The 20907-nt window shown below is 36.4% G+C and overlaps 1 protein-coding gene across 1 annotated transcript in view; it reads left to right on the forward strand.

Moving 5' to 3' along the window:
• Positions 1-20907, forward strand: part of LOC124556427 (latrophilin Cirl) — a 799014-nt gene that overhangs the window by 761745 nt on the left and 16362 nt on the right. Inside the window, exons 14-16 of the mRNA XM_047130383.1 lie at positions 4450-4553; positions 6112-6156; positions 14703-14871. Of these exons, the coding sequence (XP_046986339.1) occupies positions 4450-4553; positions 6112-6156; positions 14703-14871 (318 nt within the window). The remainder of the gene's footprint in view (positions 1-4449; positions 4554-6111; positions 6157-14702; positions 14872-20907) is intronic.

Here is a 20907-nt window from a genome sequence, read left to right on the forward strand (position 1 = left end):
TTCCACCAATTGTGCCAATTCTTGTTCAGTTTGTCGTGAGTCTTCTCAGCAATGTCTCCAATTCTGCATCTTCGAAAACATTCTCTCTTCCACCACTTTGCCAGTCTACGATGTTAAAATCACCATTCTTGAAGTGTTGACACCACGTACAACCCATTATTTCACTAATAGCATCCTTACCATACGTACTTGAGAGCGTTCAATGAGACTCGGCCACTGTTTTCTTCATATTGAAACAAAACAGTAACACCTCCCGCAAATGACGAGAATTAGGCTCGTGAACTGACGTTTTCAATCAAGAACAACTTTATGATGCAGACACAGATTGACTAATGTTTGAATGAGGTTATGTTGACAGAGGTACGAGCTAACTGCCTGATGTCTGCAATCTGTTTCTTTCGACTGCTACATACCGTTGTCACCACCTATCGACAAATGGTGGAAGCAAAGTTGTACACCTTGTAGTTTTCAAATTTGACACATGCATTTTTGTACGGTAATGGTATTATGATACCTTCAAATGCTAATAATTTCTGGGTTAATTAAGTGAAAACAATTACACCGCATTGTTCCAGGTTGGACACAGTTTATCTGTAGTAATAATAATATGAACTCCATCGTCGAATGTGAAAGTTGATAAATTAGTGTTCACTTGTGGTACAATCATGATTCTATATTTGTGATAACAAGATAAAAAGAGATGTTTGTAGCATGTTAAATGAATGGATTAAACATGCTTCATTTCAAGGCGAATAAAAAATAAATAAAACAGAAACACTAGTAATAGTTTTTGGAACAAAATTGATATCTGCATGGAAAGGAAGAAGCCAAAAAGGGATATACAGGGTGTCTGTAAAGTTCCTTTACAACTTCAAAATTTTATTACAATAGCAGTTGTTGAAATATTTTAACAACATATCTTTTATTGTAATCAGAGTTTATAAAAGTTTTTTTGACAGTGTTTAATAGACCTCTATATGGGTACCTTTAGTTGCATGAAGCACATCAAGATGGTACTCGATTTCTTGCCGTGTTCGCCGTAGCATAGCGTCATCAGTGGTGGCAAATGGCATTATGAATCCTTTGCTTCAAGTCAGCAGTGTCATGTATCTGTGTTTGATACACAATATCTTTTACATACCCCCCATAAAAAAAAAGTCCAAGGGAGTGAAATCTGGTGAACACGGTGGCCGAGGAATTCGCCCATCCCTCCCAATCCATCTGCCTGGAAATGTTTCATTGAAGAACCAATGAACATGCAGTCCCCAATGGGGTGGTGCACCATCTTGCTGGTAAATGATAGGTGGTTTTGAGTCAATCAGTTGTGGTGCTACATATTCAGTCAGAAAGTCGAGGTAAACATCTGCAGTAACTGTTGACTTGTTGAAGAAAAATGGACCAATTATTTGGTTGCACATGATTCCACACCACAAATTCACTTTTGGACTATCCCAGTGAACCTCCCTGGGAGTGTTCAGATCCACAGATTCTCACATTGTGTTTGTTTAAAGTCCCAGAAACATGAAAAGTTGCCTCATCACTGAAACAAACTCGCTTGAGGCCTGCTTCATCCTCCAAAAGGCGTTCCGGCATGTTGAATGCAAACTCTGTCCATTTTGGCTTGTCATTTGGCTCAAGTGTCTGTAACAGTTGCACTTTGTAAGCGTACAGCCGTAAGTTCTTCTGGAGGACCTTATGCATGGTTGAACGTGGTAGTTGCAACTGTCTGGCAGCAGTGCGGGTGGACTTCGTAGGTGAACGAGTGAAGATGTTTAAAACGTGATCGATGTTTTCCTCGTGTGTTCTAGGTCTCCTGTTCCTCCCTTTATCTGGCACTGTCTCTGTCTCCATAAATTTTTTGTGCCACGATGATGGATCTCTTCCCTACTTCATTCTGAAGTTTCGTCGAGTCTGAACATCCGATTTTGTCTCAGTAAACCAGGACAAACATTGTGCTTTCTCTTAAGGAGTTGCCATTTTATAGAGGATCAGTTCCTTCCATCAACAGAGTACCTGAAACACAAAATTTTAGTATTTATAAAAACTGTAGTAAACAGTGATTACAATAAAAGAAATTTTGTTAAAATATTTCAACAACTGCCATTGTAATAAAATTTTGAAGATATAAAGGGACTTTATGGACACCCTGTATGTTCAGACATGGAGGTCAGGTCAGTGAGAACTCTGGCAAACAGGGACCAGTTTTCCTCTCATACCTCTTTCAGGCTTTCAATAAGTGTAACCTTTAATTTCTCAGTACTAGTATAAGAAATCAGGGAATATGTGCTGTTCAATTGCATTTAAAAGATTTTCTAAGGTTTGGCTAACTGAAGTAGGTCTGCAGTCAGATGAGTCGTCTTAAAAGTTGTGCCAGTGGTTGAAACTGAGATGTTTGCATAGAGGATGTTCTAAGAATGGCTGTACTATGTTGGCAGACCTCTAGAGTTTGAGGTACAATTGGACTCAGATAAGCCTTGAAAATACCTTGCAGGTATAAGGTGTGTAGGTATGAAGCAGAACAGCCACAGCAAATGACAGACTTATGGTTAGTGGTAGAATACTAGGAAACTGCAATTATCACAGAAAGAAAACTTATTTAAAAAACATATGACTTGTACTTGAATGCTGCACGATTGTGTGCGAACTTATGAGGATATCGGGCATCTACATACTTGTCTTATGAGTGAGAGCAGTGATAGTTATGAATGTTTGGTAGAGAACAGTGATAATTATGAATGTTTTGATACTGTTGGTGCATAGAAATGCATGTTAAAGAAGTTAATTTCAGGGTTTTAATCGACACACACACACACACACACACACACACACACACACACACACACAAACTTGTTTTTGTGTAATTTTTCATTCAAATAATTTTTTGTAAAATGTTTACTTATGCATAATTTAATATAATGAAAAAAAGTTTAGTCTATCATGGATATGTCTGCAAACTGAAAACTCTGCTCACACCACTTCGTAATACTCCATATGTCGCTCAGCATTTCAGTGTTCTGTACTATGGTATTGATGTAAATACTAATGAGCATAAATTAAAATTAAACTTTATAGACTCGGACAAACTGCCTATTGGCTTCTGTCTTGGGTTCTTCTGCCAATGCGTCTTTGATGATTTTACAGAGATTATACCAGCACAAATGGCTGGCATTGTCAGGGCTTCACCCTTCACTGCTTGTGGTGGACTGGAGTCGTGCTCGTGGCCACAGATTGTATGTACTTGGCACACCAATGCCCAAGGGATTTTCCATGTTCATTTCTGCTGTGGTTTTCCCCTTGCTACCTGTAGGTTTACCTTGAGGCTTTCTTCTTTCTTGTTGAAGCTATTGTTGTGTTGGTATATTTCTATAGCTTCTCTGAACAAGCTGGTATGGTAGCTCTTCTCCACAGCAAGAACTTCCATGTTGGCAGATTTTACTATGTGGTCAGTCTCACACAGCGCATGCTCTGCTATGGCAAATTTCTTCACCTGCCCTACCATGTAATGCTGCTTATGTTTGATGATCCTCATGTTGATTGATTTTCCAGTCATTCCAGGATAGACTTTTCTGCATGTACATGGTATATTCCTGACATTGCGAGTGGATCCCTTTTCTCCTTTGCCGATCTGAGACACTGTTTGATCATCTTTGTTGGTTTATAAATAGTCTTACACTGACAATGAAGTAGAGAAGAGCTAGCACACCAACTTGCTCAGAGAAGCTATAGAAATACACAAGCATGGCTATAGCTTCAACAAGAAAGAAGAAATCCTGAGAGTGAGTGGATCCTGGATTCCTGTGCTACAGCAAACAACTGTTGCAGCTAACATGGAGATAATCACAGTGGAAATGAGCACAGAAAAGTCCTTGAGCATTGACACACCAGGTATATATAATTTGTAGCTGTGAGGTTGACTCCACTCCAACACCAACAATGGAGAGGGAAGCTTTGACAACTTCAGCCACTCATGCTGACAAAACATCATAAATATTATCAAACAAATGTTGGCTCAAGAAACTGAGACAGAAGCCAACAGGCAATTTGTCAATAACAATTTTGTATCATAAACTATGCCAAAAACTGTAAAATATGCATATATAGCAATGAATCTCAATGTTGGGGTTACAAGTTAGCAAAAAGTAAACTAACTTGGAAATGAAAAATAATTCAACAAGTCTCGTAAAACATTCTATAAGGAAAAGAAAAAGATCATTGTAACATGTGTTTTGTTTATCACTGATAACCATATTTCTGGGAATATGTTAAGCACATTTTAGATAACAAGGGTGAATAAATCTGAGTAACTTGACTGCTTCTTTCGTTCTGTTTGTTTCAGTGGGATGGTCAGGTTTGCACACATAGCCCCAAAATTGTTAATACCATCAGTTTTCATTCAAAGTATTCACTAATTAGTAGCTTAAAGTTACATAATTAATCTCTTCTTTTCAGGCAAATCTAGTCTTCTTGAGTATGGCAATATACATGATGTGTCGTCATGCAAGTGCGTCAGCATCGATGAAGAGCAAAGAACACTCGAGGCTTGCCAGTGCCAAGTAAGCAGGACTGCATGGAGTTTTAGTTACTTGTTTGTTTTGTAGAAGCTGTAATTTTGCACTGCTTTTTTGAAAGCATGAAAAGTAGATGCTGTTTCCCCTGTAATTGATTTTAATGTAACCTCAATCTCATTTGGAAAAAGTACCTTAATACGAGCAGTGAAGTACAGTATTTCTGTTTACTACCAAGTCAGTCTGTCAGTTGGAGTAAAATTTTTGCATTGTTTTCTTTTTAGGCCTTTGGTTAATTTATTATTTTTTTCTACCAATGCCTATAAATGTGGGATGTGATATTCAGCAACAATATTGGATGACATTAGTGGGTCACTACAGTTAATCATGCAGGCTGTTAACTGAATGAATGCTTTTTGGTGCTCTGTTTATTTTTATTTGAAGCAAGAGACTTGCAAACTACCTGCACCAAATACATCTGTATTAAAATGTGCGGAGATCAGTCTAACTGTTTAGGTCAGGGAGAATAATAATTGCCTTTAGTTGTAAAATAGGGAACAATGTTCTTCTGCAACAATTTACTGTTAGAAAATGTCCCCATATAACTTCATTTTAAAGGTTAAATTGTGTTCTGTGACAGACTGTTGAGTAATTTATCAGCAACAACTATTGTTATATACAATTCAGCTGCACGTATGATTGTATTGTTATTAGAATTTTTATTATTACAGTTGTGACTTGCAATCCTTAGTGTCTGTTAACTTTGCATAGTGCTGGCCCTACCCACCGTACCTTCTGCACAACAATCAATGTATGATGACAGCAGCAACAAAATTTTGATTTCACTAAGAATTGTGATTTAGAATCTGAAATCTAATAGCAAAAATTTAGTTTTGAGTAATTATGTAGCTCAAAAAACATTTTTATTTAAGATGGTAGATACTGAATCCATCTTTTTCTTTCTTCCTCCTGAACTTTGATATACTTCTAAGCACATTCCAATATTGAAACTAATAACACTGTTTCTCTGCACCTAACACTGACAGAGAAATATTGCTTGTTGGATTGCACTGAATCAAAAATGATAATTATTTGTTATTACAATGTTTGTTGTATACCTTAATTAGCTTGATTGATGTTAGAATACAGATACCTGCTTATAAGTGAATGCCGTATTGTACTTTTGTCATTGTCGGACATGACACTTAGTACAGCCCCACATGTGGTGGTTTCAAATCTCCTTGTAATGAGAAAATGGTTAAATCCAGAAATCTATTGAGACAGTCTGAGCATGGAGAAATGTAGTTTACACAGAAAGCCTTACTTCCAGTGAAAACATTCTTTTGTTTTACTTTTTTGGTCTATATCAAACTATTGCTCCTTTTGGACTGTGGGCAATGATGTCATTGTGCTGTTCACTAACTATCAATCAAGTTAATGTAAAGGTTGTGATATGGTGATTGTTTTCCTTATTATATTATTTTGTTACTGCAACTTTGATGTGTGCTGTGGTTTATTTTAATCTGCTGATTGTTTGAATTGTTGCATTGAAGCTGGTGATGGAGATCTGGTAACATTCTTGTCTCTCTTCTGTTGCATGGCATAGTGGGAAGGAGGAGAATGCTCTCCAGAACAAATTGCAATCACACCTGTAAGAACACTTATTAAATGTCTTCTCCTTGTAGTATGTAGTTTTCTGCAGTACTCAAGTTCTAACCTTTCTTATTGCTGTAGTTACCTATTTGAAACTTTCTCGGATTTTTTTTTTTTGAAATTATTTGTTAATTGTTGTATATGTATGTGATGAGCTCTGTATTATATCTAGTAATGATTACTTCTCTTTCAGGTTTTCAAGAATAATGGGTTAAATTGTAAATTTTAAACACTCGGAAAAGACATAGTGAATAAATGTAATTCCTTCACCACTTGTTAATTCGTATTGATAATATAACTGAAAATCCTAGCTTAGAGATGAAAACTAGTACGAGTATAAGTAACTGCTCACCATACAGAGAAAGCATAGAGCATTGTATAGGTATATAAAGTGTGACAGTTGTTGTAGATAAAATTTTATATTGGTGGATAGCATTAGTACGTGCACAATTGCATGCTGATATTGTGACCCAGATCCCTTAGCACATGGAATTGTTGTCCTTGACCTCTTTTTGTGATTCAAGTTAGTAGTATTTAGACCAGATATTCAGAAATGAACACAGAATGTATAAATATAAAGTCTGTTAAAAAGAAAAATATTTCTAATACAAAATTCAGCTTGTTCTGAATACTAGAATAAGGGGGAAAGAAGATCAGTACAATTCTCTGTTATATCACTCATATTTTTTCACAAGCTATGTAAACTAATGGAAAAGTGTTATATTCGTGCAAAAGCAGGTATTTACAGGGTGTGGACAGAAATATGGAAATGCCAATAACACAAAACATTACTATGCCTAATACGGAAGAGGAAACCCTCGCCATTCAAACCAGCTTCCAGTCATCTTGGAATAGATAAATAAAAGTCCTGTATGGTTTTCAAGGGAATCTTACATCAATCTTCCTGAAAAATAATGGCAGGTTCAAGTAATGATGATGGAGATGGATAACGATCCTGCAGCTTTCTCTCCAAAGCAGACCACAAAGGCTCAATAATAATGAGATCTTGTGACTGAGGTGGCCAGGAGAGACGTGACAATTCTTCTTTCTGCTTACAAAACCAGTCCTGGATTATGTGAACTGTGAGCTGTGTCTTCAAGGGCTTTGTCATCTTGGAAAACAGCATCACCACGAGGGAACGAACACTGTACCGTGGGAGGGCTTTGATCGGCCAAAATGGTGACATAATCCTTGTCAGTAATATGACCTTGCAGAATAACTATGTGGCCCATGGAAGACCTTGATATGAATACCCAAAACATACCAAACCCCTGTAGTGTTTCTCTCTTGGTACATAAACTCATCCAGAAGTTGGAAACAGTGTGAAACAAGACTCATCTGACCAAATCACATTCTTCCATTGCTCCATAGTCCAGGTCCTTTGGCTGAGGCACGATGTTTCCTGTTATGGGTGTTTGTGTCACTGACGAGTGGTTTTGTAATTCTAGCTCGCCCTGCAGTTCACTGCTTATGGAGCTCCCTTCTTGTCATTTTAGTGCTGACAGGGTTCCTGAGTGCAACATTCGGTTGTACAGTCACCTTTGCAGCTATCATCATCTTATTTTGTCACAGTCCTCTTCCCATTGGTTTTGGAAGCACCCACCGTACAAGCACCAGGAACTGGCCCACATTCGAATTCATTTTGCTCTGACATAATACACTCACAACTACACAGAACCCGTTCAGACCCGTGACTGCCACTTGCACTGTATTGAGGACACTGCACAGTTGCCATCTGTGGCCAGATGCAGCAGCACAACCCACAGGCTTGGCTAGCTTCTGCATTTATGCTCGAGTATGCATTTCTTCCAGTATTTGCATGTTTTTGTCCAATCCCTGTATATACATGCTGCAGAAAATGGCCACTCGAAGAAACTTTCTGCAAAATGTTATACTGAATTGGTATCAAAAATTTTGTTAATATTCAAGTGTACATATTTAAAAAGTTGCTTCATACAAAATTACATCTAGTACAGTTCTGATAAGTCACAAATAATGCACTTTTAATTTCATTTAAGCTATGTACATTTTAAATACAGTTTGCTAAATGTTCTGAGCTGCAGCTCATCTTCAGGCAACTCAAATTCATGTAATGAACTATTATATTAAGCTGAAATTACCTTATAATGAGCTGAGGGCCAAAATATGTATCAGTCTATATTTAAAATATAACCGGCAATAAATAAACCAACAGCTGTATTTTTATCTCTGATTTATTCCAGAGGCAACCGGTTGTGGCATTCCATTATGCCATCATCAGTAACGTAGTGCTTAAGCTTATATTGCCAGACAAAATATCGTGGAAAAGCGAACCAGTATTCACACAAGTGTAGGTAACATGGCAGTACACTCGCAGCTGACATGGTCCGGGCAGGTCAGTAGCACTCAAATTGTGTCTGAGTGTGTAATCGAGTTATATACGCTGATACAGATACTGGTTTGCTTTTGCACGATATTTTTGTCCAGCAGTATAAGCTCAGCCCCTATGTTACCATAGAGCAACTGATGATGGCATAATGGAATGCCACAACTGGTTGCCTCTGGAATAAACCAGAGATGAAAATAAAGCTGTTGGTTTATTTATTGTTGGTTATATATATTAGCTGTCATTCTCTAATCCCTCCTAGCAATGATGGATGAAGTGAAGTAATAGATTTTTTCATACTGGCTGTTATTCAACAGTGGCTATTTCATATTTATAAATAGATTTTTTAGAGACTGTTTCCCATCACATTTTCTTGTTAACTCACTTAAACTATTTAATGTTGCAAAATGTTTTGAGGCATTAATTAATTGTCAGGCTAAAATTGACAATATGAAAACATTTAACACAAAATAGACTTAGATCTTAATGTAGCAGTTCTCTTTCTTGGCTTGTGTTCTGACCTGCCTGCAGAGAAAGAGGAGTATAACACTTTTGAGGGAGCTCTTACACTATTTGCTGGTCTGTGACTAACACATACAAATGTAAAGAATCTCTCACTCTTTAAGTGTGCTGCGCTTGAAAATTCCCATTTCTAATGAATAGAGTAAGTGATTGTTTATGTTTTCTGTGTTAGCAACAGACGTGTGAAGTAAATGCTCTCTCAAATGACTCACAGTTCTTTTTCTCCGCAGATAGATCACAACAAATACCAACACAGAAAACCATGTTAAACTCTTAAGTATTTTCATGTTAAATGTTTTTGTATTGCCATTTTTCCCAGTAACATGTTGCAATATCAAACAGTTTAACTAAGCTAATAAAGAATTTTGACTGGTTGTGGTCTTTGAAAAACCTTTTTGTAAATAGACTTTCTTCATGCTGTTATGTGCTTGTATTTGATTGTTCATTCATGACACTACAATATCTGCAAATTTGTTAGCATTTGGTCTTCTCTTCCACAACTTCTTTGTGTATACTACCTTTTACTTACGATATCAAACCTAACTCATTTTGAAACATCTTGACAAATTAAAACAGTGCTGAAACAAATGGCAAACCTGGAATCTTGCTTGTCTGGGGCAGTGCTCTTACTGACTAAGCAATCTGTGCCCAATTCATAACCTGCCCTCTTATCTTCAGTTCTGCCAGTAACTCTCTCCCACTTTCCAAACTTCACAGGAGGTCTTTTCCATGCATTGTTTGAGCAGCACATGTAGATGAAAAGATATTGCTAAGAAATGGCTCTGCTGCAGGCTAGGGGTCTTTTCAAGAATGAATATTTCACTTTGCAGCAGAGAATTTGCTGCAGTTCCAAAATGCTATACATGGGGTGTCTGAAAATCTGCCATCTATTATGACATGACTTGAGACCATGTATGTTAGTGAAGTGAAATTTTGACTTAAGCTGCCATTTATTTCTTCAGATTGGTCTGGAAGTCAACAGAATGATAAAACTACGACTTTTGGCCTATCCTTAGAATTTGAAAAGGGACATGAGTAGGTCAAAGTTAGATATAGTGGGAGGTACGATGGGAGGAAGAATGGGACTCCTGGTCAGGTCACTACATGGCTATTGACATGAGATCAAGTAGGGGTATGCAGGAGTAATCCTAACAACGTGTAAGAAAATAGGCATCTGGGTAAGCTACTACAAACAGTGCAGTGAACATGTTATCATAGCTGAGAGAGGCATGATGCAACACCCAGCACAGTAGCACAAGTTTATTCGACATCTAGCTATGCTCCAGAAGGTGAAGAGATGGAAAGAATGTTGGAGGAGAACATGAATTGTGGGAAAGGAATGAAGGAGGAAGCCACTTAGTAGAATTTTGCACTCAGAAAAAATTTATTGTTGCTGACACTTGGTTTAAGAATTGTGAAATAAGGTTCTGTACATGGAAAAAACCTTGGGTTCACAAAGATTTCAGATTGATTATATAATGGTAACAAAAAGATTTCGAAATTGGTTGTTAAAATGCAAGACTTTTCTAGAGGCTTATGTGAACAACAAATTAAAACTGAATCAAATGAAAAAAGGTAGGAAAAAAGGAAATGGGGTCTGGATAAACTCAAAGAACCAGAGGTCTTTCTGAGTTTCAGAATGAGCATCAGACAATGATTGACTGAAACAGGGAAGAAATACAACAGAAGAGAAATGGGTAGCTTTGAGAGATGATACAGTGAAGGCAGTAGACGATCAAATACATAAAAAAACATGGGCTATTAGGAATCTAAATGACACAGTAGATATTGAATTTAATTGAAAAAAGGAGACAGTATAAAACTGAAGCAGATGAAAGTGAATACAAATGCTTAAAAAACCAAGACTGACAGGAAGTGCAAACTTGTAAAGCAGGAATGGCTTGATCAGAAATGTGAGGCTGTTGAAGCGTGCATAAATGGAGGGAAGATAGATGCCATTTATAGAGAAATTTGGAGAGAAGAGAAGCAAGCCAGTAGTAAGCAAAGAAAGAAAAGCTGAAAGATGGAAGGAATAGAATGTAGATTGTTGATATATACACAAACTTCAGGACTATGTAATCTAAAGAGAAGAGGAAGTATGTAAAGATATAATAGGAGACATAATTGGGAGATGTTAGCTTCACAAAGCACTAAAAGATGTATGTGGAAACAAGACCCTTGGCATAGACGACATTCCCTCAGACTGATTGAGATCCATATGGAGGGAAGATAGATGCCATTTATAGAGAAATTTGGAGAGAAGAGAAGCAAGCCAGTAGTAAGCAAAGAAAGAAAAGCTGAAAGATGGAAGGAATAGAATGTAGATTGTTGATATATACACAAACTTCAGGACTATGTAATCTAAAGAGAAGAGGAAGTATGTAAAGATATAATAGGAGACATAATTGGGAGATGTTAGCTTCACAAAGCACTAAAAGATGTATGTGGAAACAAGACCCTTGGCATAGACGACATTCCCTCAGACTGATTGAGATCCATACGAGAGCCAGTCATGACAAATTACTCCATCTGGTTTACAAGCTGTATGAGAAAAGGAAAACACCCTCAGACCTCAGGTAGAACGTAATACTTCCAATTCCAAAAAGTTCAATAAGTCATGGTTGCAAAATATCGACATCAATTATTTACAGAAGAATGGAAAAACTAAGGGAAGATCAGTTTGGGATCTGGAGAAATGTAGAAATGTGTGAGGCAGAACTGACACTGTGACTTATCTTAGAAGACAGATTAAGGAAAGCTAAACCTACGTTTATAGCTTTTTTAAATTTGGAGAAAGCTTTTGACAATTCAGCTGAAATACACTCTTTGAAATACTGGTGGTAGCAAGGATAAAATACAGGGACGATAGATTATGTACACCTTGTACAGAAACCAGACAGCAGTTAGGGTTCATAAGAATCAAGGGCCATGAAAGAGAAGCAGTGATTGAGAAGCAAATGAGAAAGGGTTGTACCCTATCCCCAGTGTTATTGAGTCTGTACATTGAGCATGCATAAAGGAAACCAAAGAAAAGTTTGGAGGAGGAATTAATGTTCAGGAAGAAGATACAAAAACTGTGAGGTTTGCCAAGGACACTGTAATTCTGTCACAGACCACAAAGGGATTGGAAGAGGAGTTGAATGGAAGAGACAGTCTTGAAAGGAGGATATAAGATTAACATCAGCAAAAGCAAAACAAAGTTGATGTAATATAGTCGATTTAAATCAATTAATGCTGAGGGAATTAGATTAGGAAATAAGACACTTTAAGTAGTAGATGAGTTTTGCCTTTTGGCCAGTAAAATAATTGATAATGGGTGAAGCAGGGAGGCTATAAAATGTAGACTGGCAATGGCAAGAGAAGTGTTTCTGAATAAGTGAAATTTGTTAACACCAAATATAGACTGAAGTGTTAGCAAGTCTGGGAGTATTTGAAGTGCAGGCTCATCTGGAGTGTGGTGTGGATGATAACCAGTTCAGACAAGAAAAGAATATAAGCTTTTGAAATGCAGTGCTATAGGCAACTGCTGAATGCCAGAAGGGTAGATTAAATAACTAATGAATCAGATTGGCGAAAACAGAAATTTATGGCACAATGTGACTGAAAGAAGGTATCAGTTGATAGGATACATCCTGAAGCATTAGGGAACTGTCAATTTTGTAATGGAAGGAAGTGTAGGGGTAAAAAGTGCAGAGGGAGACCAAGGCTTGATTACTGTAAGCAGATACTAATGAATGTAGGTTTTAGTAGCTATGCAGAGATGAAGAGGCTTGCAGGGGACAGACGAGCATAGAGAGCTGCATCAAACTTGCCTTCATATTGAAAACCACAACAACAATAGTCAAGCCTTCTTTCATACTTGCATTCTCATGTTGTTTCCTTTAGTCAAAGCAAACAATACAAGCCAGAGATTGACCAGAAAAGATCTGTTGAGCTCTATTTCTTTCTTAAACCCATCAGCCCAGTTTTGGGTGCTGTAAATCTCCTTCTAGCCAGCAGAAAGTAAATATTGTAAAATTGAGTCACCTTTCTGTTTTCTCTTTTGGTTAGGAATTTTCTGATCTCTTGCTGTAATGTAATTGAAATGGTAACCACAATGTACATGTTTCTTGGTAAGCTGGCAGATATATGCTTCATTCTTTACTTCTGGAGTATTCACCACATATTTAAATGTAACGGAGTAAAGAGATGTCTTCTTTCTGTAAATTCTTAAACTCATATCTCTCAAACTAAGCTACTCTTTCTCTTACTGAAATACAATGTTCTTCATAGACAGCCCTTGAAAATTTTGGTAAAAGTCTTCTATGACACTGAGAAAAGACTAAAAACAGTCTTCTTACAAAAAATTAATAATTGTATCATAAAGAGAATAAATTGAAAACTGACTTGTAAAGTGCCAAATATAATTAAAAATACATTTGAGTACTGTACTGTTAGCAACTTTCTCTTTTCACTCGAGTGTATGTCTTCATATGACCAGATTTCTCTTAAGGGGGAAAAAACTATTTTTTCTGTTTTTCTGAATGATTCACAAAGCTTTGTTGGCAGGTTAATGTTACATAATTTGTAGCAGTTATAGCTTTCAGAACAATTATTTTTTTCTGAATATTTTCTGGGTGGGTCTTCACAAATCTATGGTTCACTGGCCAGATTAGTGCAGTTAAGATGCTGGTGACTCTATGAAAAATGGATGACAAAGCCGTGAAATGAAATACATATTTTACAAAGAAAATGACACTGTCAGTTTTGGCCACTATTAATTTATAATCATTATAATCACTATTAATTTTGTTTTCAAGTTGCAAATATGAATGAAAGTGGACAAACTACAGATTCTCTTAGGTAGATGGACATTCATATTCTTATAGTGACATCTGTCTTTGATATACCCCAGCTACTGTAATGAGAAAGATGAATGTTCATTTTGGGGCAGCAAAGCATAAGAGTGAAGATGATCTTGAGAAGTAGTTTAATGAAGTATGATGGGGAAGGAAGAAGAGATGTGTTCCAGAAAAGTAATATATTAACACTTTCTAGTTATTATATGTAGTAAATGCAATAAATGTATCCATACATTTTCAGATAATTCATTAGGTAAAAAAGTTAATAACTCTTGAAGTGTTTACGTAACTTATTGTGGCAATATATGTTGTAGTCCGGGAAGATGAATATTTGATAAATAGAAGAGGCCCTGAGCAGCAAACATACCTGTACACAAAATGTGATTATGTAGCTAAACTTTCACACAAAGTTATTCACATCTACTATTGTACGTGCCTATCAGTTGTTCAGCACCTCTTCCATTCGGTCAGTAGTGATTGATTGTCACATTCACATTCGCAATTCACTGAGGAATGCAGTGTCATATTTGTGAACCTGCTCTTCACTAGATGGTAGTGTAATGTACACAAGACATTTCATTAATGCTCACCTTGGAACACAACTAAAGTTGTAACATACATTGCTATATTTGTGTCAAGTGTTGTTAAATTAATGTCAGCAAGTATATTGTTGTGACATTCCCAACTATTGCCCAAAAAATTTGGATACTCTCTAATTCTTAGGTGTTATTGAGAAGCCAATTTTACTAATGATGTAATGAACTGCACATGCAGTTTTTGTATGGGTCAAGTTCTGAAAAAATGATGTGCTTCTAGGTCATGGCTGAGGGGAGCTATTGTCCTTGTTTTCTTGCTTGGACTTACCTGGACCTTCGGATTACTCTACTTGAATGAAGAATCACTTGCAATGGCATATATATTTACAACACTGAACAGTTTTCAAGGAATGTTTATCTTCATTTTTCACTGCATTCAGAATGACAAGGTGAGAAATTTTATTTATTTGTTGTTAATGTTATGTCCAGATCACCAAATAATTGATATTTGATTTGAAAGATGTTTTGGATAGAAAACACAATTACAAGTAATTGTTGTAAGTGCTGTCACATAAATATGACACTGGGGAAAAACCTTTTTGTCCTAGATCCAATGCAATGTTTTATCTCTTTAACTATTTCTTACAAGCTCCCATTATTAAAATGGTGAAAACATTGTCAAAGAAGTCAATCTACAGACTGAAATTTAATAAAAACAACCCAATCTTCAATGCCAAGATCTGAATTTGAGTTCTGTTCGTAGCACATTATCATATGCTGTCATGAGTATTTAGTTAAGAAATTACCCACCTTAGTGTATCAGTTTCATTCTTGAATATACATGATCCCTGAATTTTGGGCATAAAAAAATCCTGTCAAAAGCTGACTGTTTCTGTCCCTGATTTTTATGCATGCAATTTAATGTGTAGAGAGTTGCAATCAGCAAAGAAACATGTCTCTAAAAGAATATTACTGATATCTGTTGTAACCAATCCGTACTTATTGCATTCCATGAAATATATGCTCTTCTTACTTGTTTGCTATAACTGCTTTGTTCTAGGGCTCGGTTTTCATAAATATCTTTCTTCGTGCATGTAGCCTGTAAATCAACTGTTGGAATGCCAGTGATATTTATAAGTTTTGATAAACCACAAATCTGTGGGTATTTGCCGTCTACATATTTAGACTGAGATTCACAGTACTATCAGATTCTGTATTAATTTATGTCTTATGACAACATCTGAGTTTGGCTGAATGTTCAAGTTTCAGCTGTTATTTTATTTGTAATTTTCATACTTGTGTCTAATAGAAATTAATGATTCATGACATATAGCTTACATATGCGTTGTTACATATGGTCCACTAGTAATATTTTATGTTAAGCTGTTTTGTCTTGAGGAGAAAGGTAGTCTGTGGTGAAAGATCTTTCAGGTAGAATGAGGTAAAAACTAGTTTTGATTGAATTGCAAAACGCTGCTGGAGAGAAATTCTGCCTTGTATAAGACTCTGTTTTATAGTTTTGTTATTACCCAAATGTGTTTCAGTACTTAATGTGCTATTATCACTGGGATTTTTTGTTAATTTCATTTCGCACATGACACTGTTACTTATGGATGCTGGGAACTTTATACCCACCATACATTCTCATAGTCTACCAATATAGACAAGTAGTAGAGTTATGTGGGAAAGAAAAAAATATTTCACTGAAGATAGCATATAAAGAGTTGAAACACATTTAGGTAATAACAGAACTATAAAATGATATACTTTGGTGTAAATTTGTGCTTACTATGTTTATGTGTAGGTTAAGCTTCTGCCTAATTTCAAAAGAATGAACATCACAGTCACATCTCAAGATGTTTTTTTCTTTTGAGATGCCATTAGTGTGTACAAAGAAGGCAGAGGGATTATTTCCAGACTTAAAAAGTGGCAGACTTGAATCTCTGCATTTAGCTAACTTTATCACTCTGATAATCTTTCTTCTGTATATTACAGAAGGTTCTGACAGAATGTAAATACTGTTGGAGTGAAGGGCACCATTCTCTGAATGGCAGAAACATTGAGTATTCAATAGGCACACACAAAAGAGAAAGAAAACTTGCTGGCTTTTGGATTCCAGCATACACACCTTGCACCACTACTTTTTGCCAGCTGGACAAACAGTGCCAGGACTTCATTTTGGCAGGTGGACTGTTGGGGTGAGGGTTGTGTTGGGTGTGGTGTGTAGAGGGGAGAGATGTGAGAGACAGTAAGAGGGGATGTTATTGCTAGCTTGCAGCTTGGAGGGAGGCAGTAGGTTTGCTGGCTATGAATACTTTTGGCAGGGTGGCAGGTGCACAGCCTAGGTAAGTGATAAACAGATACTGGAGTCAGTGGGGAGTGGTGCATAGTGAAGGGTTGAGAGGACAGGGGGTGGGGTTCAAATGGGATAGTGATGCACAAAGTATGACTTTAAGCAAGTCAAAGTCACTTAGCTTCTCCTACTCAGTTCTGACTCTCAACTCCAAGGTGCTGAACCCTGAGAACATGAACAACCCTATGAGCAAGGAATATAAGAATTGTATCATGGAATCTACAGGCATCATATAGAACTGGAGCCCTTGGAAGTCTGATTGGAATAATGAATACCTATAAGGTGGATATAGGTTAGCACACTGGACTCTCATTCGGAAGGACGACGGTTCAGTCCCGCGTCTGGCCTTCCTGATTTAGGTTTTCCGTGATTACCCTAGATCACTCCAGGCAAATGCCGGGATGGTTCCTTTGAAAGGGCATGGCCGCCTTCCTTCCCCATCCTTCCCTAATCTGAGCTTGTGCTCCATCTCTAATGACCTCGTTGTCGACGGGACATTAAACACCAATATCCTCCTCCTCTGATCAGTACTTGAGTAATATTTCATCAGACTGGGACCTTTATGAAGTCGGATTAACACAAGACATTCAAAGTAGAGCAGCACTTCTGATAACTGGTTTGATTAGTCGGTGTGAGAATATCATAGAAATGTCAATAACCTGCAAAGGGGGGCACTTAGTGCATCAAAGAGAGCCTTCCACACAGAAGTTCAAGAGCCCATGTTCCAAAAAGAGTGTAAAAATGTATTACTTCCACTAATGTATTTCCTTCCATAATAGCTTGAGTAATGACCATATCACTTAAATGAGAGAAATTAAGGTTCGTACAGAGTTGGTACTGACAGTCTTTTCCCCATATACTATCCATGAACAAAATGGGAAGAGGGTAAAATAACACTGGTGCAGTATGTACTCTCCACCTAATACTGTGCAGAGTATGCACATAGATGCAAAATGCTTTTGTTCTGGCAGACATTCTATCTGTTGTATTAAGTATTTTATTATCTCTTGATGTATTTGATCTTAGAAGTGTGTACTGTAGGTTACTGTGTGTGAAATACAACTTCAGCCGTAAATGATTTTGGACTAGAAAAGTAGTAGTGAAATTTTAAGTATTAAATTTTTTAAAATGCAATCTTGTATTTCCTCTGGCAGAAACATTAACTACACATTGTGTCCAAGCTTAGACCATCCAGGTTAATAAAAAAATAAATAAATAAATAAATAAATAAATAAAGTTTAATTTTGCTTTAAGTACAAAGTTACACACATTTTTGGAAGGAAAATTCTGTGCTTGTGCTTTGTCACATAAATTAAAGTGAAGGAGAAAGAGATACTTAATTGTATTATTTAGTTATTGTCTACTGGTGCGGTTCCAAAATATTTGATTGGAAGTTTTGACTGAATACAGATGCTATAACATAGCAGGCGTAAACAAACGAGAACGTAGACCGCATGAAGGGAGTGGAACAGAGCAGGAGATAAGGTTCTATCCTCCTCTCACAGAGCTGGCAGCCTATGACTGTGCATTTTCTGCTCTCATGCAAAAGCAGAAATGACATAATGATCATGGGGATTGCCAATCCCTTCTGGCGGTCATATTCGAATCCTGTCATGGACCAGGATTATTCTCACCACTCATTTAAAAATAAGAAAACAGCAAGCAATGCATAACACGAAGCAAAACGTAGTACACCAAACATTGGGTAATGGGTAGAGTGCAATTGTTTGCAAATGGTGACAGGGTTGTGAATGTGAATGTGGAATGTGGAATGTGGTAGTTCATGCCTGACCTGTACACAAGGCCTGCTTTAGGGGCGGTCATCCTGCAAATTTGTCCAGGGCACCAAAATTTAGAGGCACCATTTTGGCAATAAATGTGAGAATAATAATAATGATGTGTTAAATATTCAGTAATAGAAAAAAATTACTGCGTGCAAACATAAAATTTAAGTTGTAGTTATGTGAGTGGTTTTCATCACTTCAATTATCTAAATTTTCATTATGATGATGACATGTCTCACTGCGCAAAGCCTGTTGGTGCACAATTGAGAGCATCTGGTTGATCTTTGCCACTTTTTGTGGTGGTCAAGGTTCTCTTTTCTTGCTGCAAGACACCAGTGTCGTGGTTGAGTGACCTATCGCTACATGGCTTGCGGTAAGGCAAGTGGTAGCTGTGAGCCATTCACATAAGAATTCACCATAAGAATAAAAAGGAAGTTCTCATATGAAGCTTGAGATAAACCAATCAAAGATCCAAAAGAACAAAATAAATACATTTTTAAAAATTTAACAATTGATCAAGCACAAAATGTGTTAGATGATAGATATAAACGACTTAGTAACCATAGTAACTATATTCAATTCTTATATAATATATATGATTTAAATACCATATCCAAAGAAATGCTATTAAAATACTAAGGATTTAGAATATATTTTAACAGGTGATGGATCTGTTGACATAAATGGGCTACAGTTAGCAGAGGAAATTTCAGCAGTATCTGCACCTTTCGACAAAAAAGGAAATCTAAGCAATTGTAATCTATCCCCTCCTTCTTAATCCCATCTGTTGTCCACATTAGTCTTTTATGGAGATTTGAGAGGAGCGAAGATTACAGTAAACTTTCTAGTTTACTTAACTTGTCATGTAGAGTTGGCTCCAGTTCTTCTTGTCTAGTGGTCTGATTCGTGAAGCTGAAAGTGTCACATTTTAGGTCCTTGCAGTTGGAGTAATCTAAATAAATTTGAAGATTGTTATTACAGAATTTTTGTTTTTACGTAACTCCATTTTCTCATATTTTAGTATATCATACAGTCTTTTGATTTTTCACATTAACAAAGCCAAAATTACATTGCTAGCACAAAATACAAAAATCGTCCAATCACATCAGAGAGACTCACACTCTGTGAAAGTAACCATATTCCAAAGGGTTTACAATTTTTCTTAACAAATGAATTTCTACTAGTTTCTGTTACATTATTACTTTTGATTATTATTTTGTAAATGAATCCAGAAATAAGCATAGTAACTACTAAAGTATTGTGCCAATAGTTCACAATTTCACATGTTTCTAAAAACATTATTTTAACTGTACATTCAGAACTAGTAGTATCAAGACTAAAACATTTTACAAAGTAATTCAGTTTCATAAATTTTAGCTTGAAATACAACATACTGTGTATAAAATTATAAGAAAGTTTTCAGAATAGCAACTGAGTTTATATTGACCTGTCCAAAATTCAAAAAATAATACTGGTATCAACAGTTACTGTTGAGGAAAAGTAATGCTAGTGGAGAGTGTCCTGTTACACAATGTAATGAGATTAATTACAAAGTTAAATTTTGACCCATATTTTACTAGTCCTTTAAGAATATTGCTGATGACACCAATAACTGTAGCAATTCACAAAAAGAGTTTCTCTAAGTTAAAATTAATTTAGAACTTTTTACAGTCAACTACAGAAAATCATCTAATCAGTTTTGCCACTTTCACAGTTGAGCTCGAAATTGCTGATCCACTAAATTTAAATGATGTAATAAAAAGTTTGTAGAACTGAAATAAGAAAGAAAAAAGACATTTTTTGTGATTTTTATCTTATTTGGTCTTACTTCGTTTTATTTTCAAAACAATGACATGTAAAAAATTAAATGGTTAACAACTTCTGAATAGTTACACATATTTCTTAATTAATTTCTCATGTTTTGTACTGCATGATTATCAGTGTTATGTTCTACATTTCTTTCTAAACATATGCTTTTTTTTAAAATTCAAGCAAAATGATTTAATTTTGATTGGAAATAAGGGACAATGAAACTGCTAGAATGGGCCTCACCTGTACCAGTATCTTACTAAACCATACTTCAAATCTCTGGTCTTGCCCAGGACCTCATTACAACAAGTGCAATTTGTGCAGTCCATCTCCTGGTGACTATAATTATGGTTACCAGAGTCTGACATGACCAGGAGACAGTGGCTGAGAGTGTCGATGGTGAATCTCCAAAAACCATGAAAGTCAACAACAGTGATGGACAAACAACAGTTCAGCACAACAGAATGACAAGTCTGGAATGCAAACCAAATCAAGAGCCTAAACATAGCAATATCTGAAATCCAGCTATAATGCGTACA

The sequence above is a fragment of the Schistocerca americana genome, chromosome X (genome assembly GCF_021461395.2).
Source record: "Schistocerca americana isolate TAMUIC-IGC-003095 chromosome X, iqSchAmer2.1, whole genome shotgun sequence".
Classification (NCBI taxonomy): domain Eukaryota; kingdom Metazoa; phylum Arthropoda; class Insecta; order Orthoptera; family Acrididae; genus Schistocerca; species Schistocerca americana.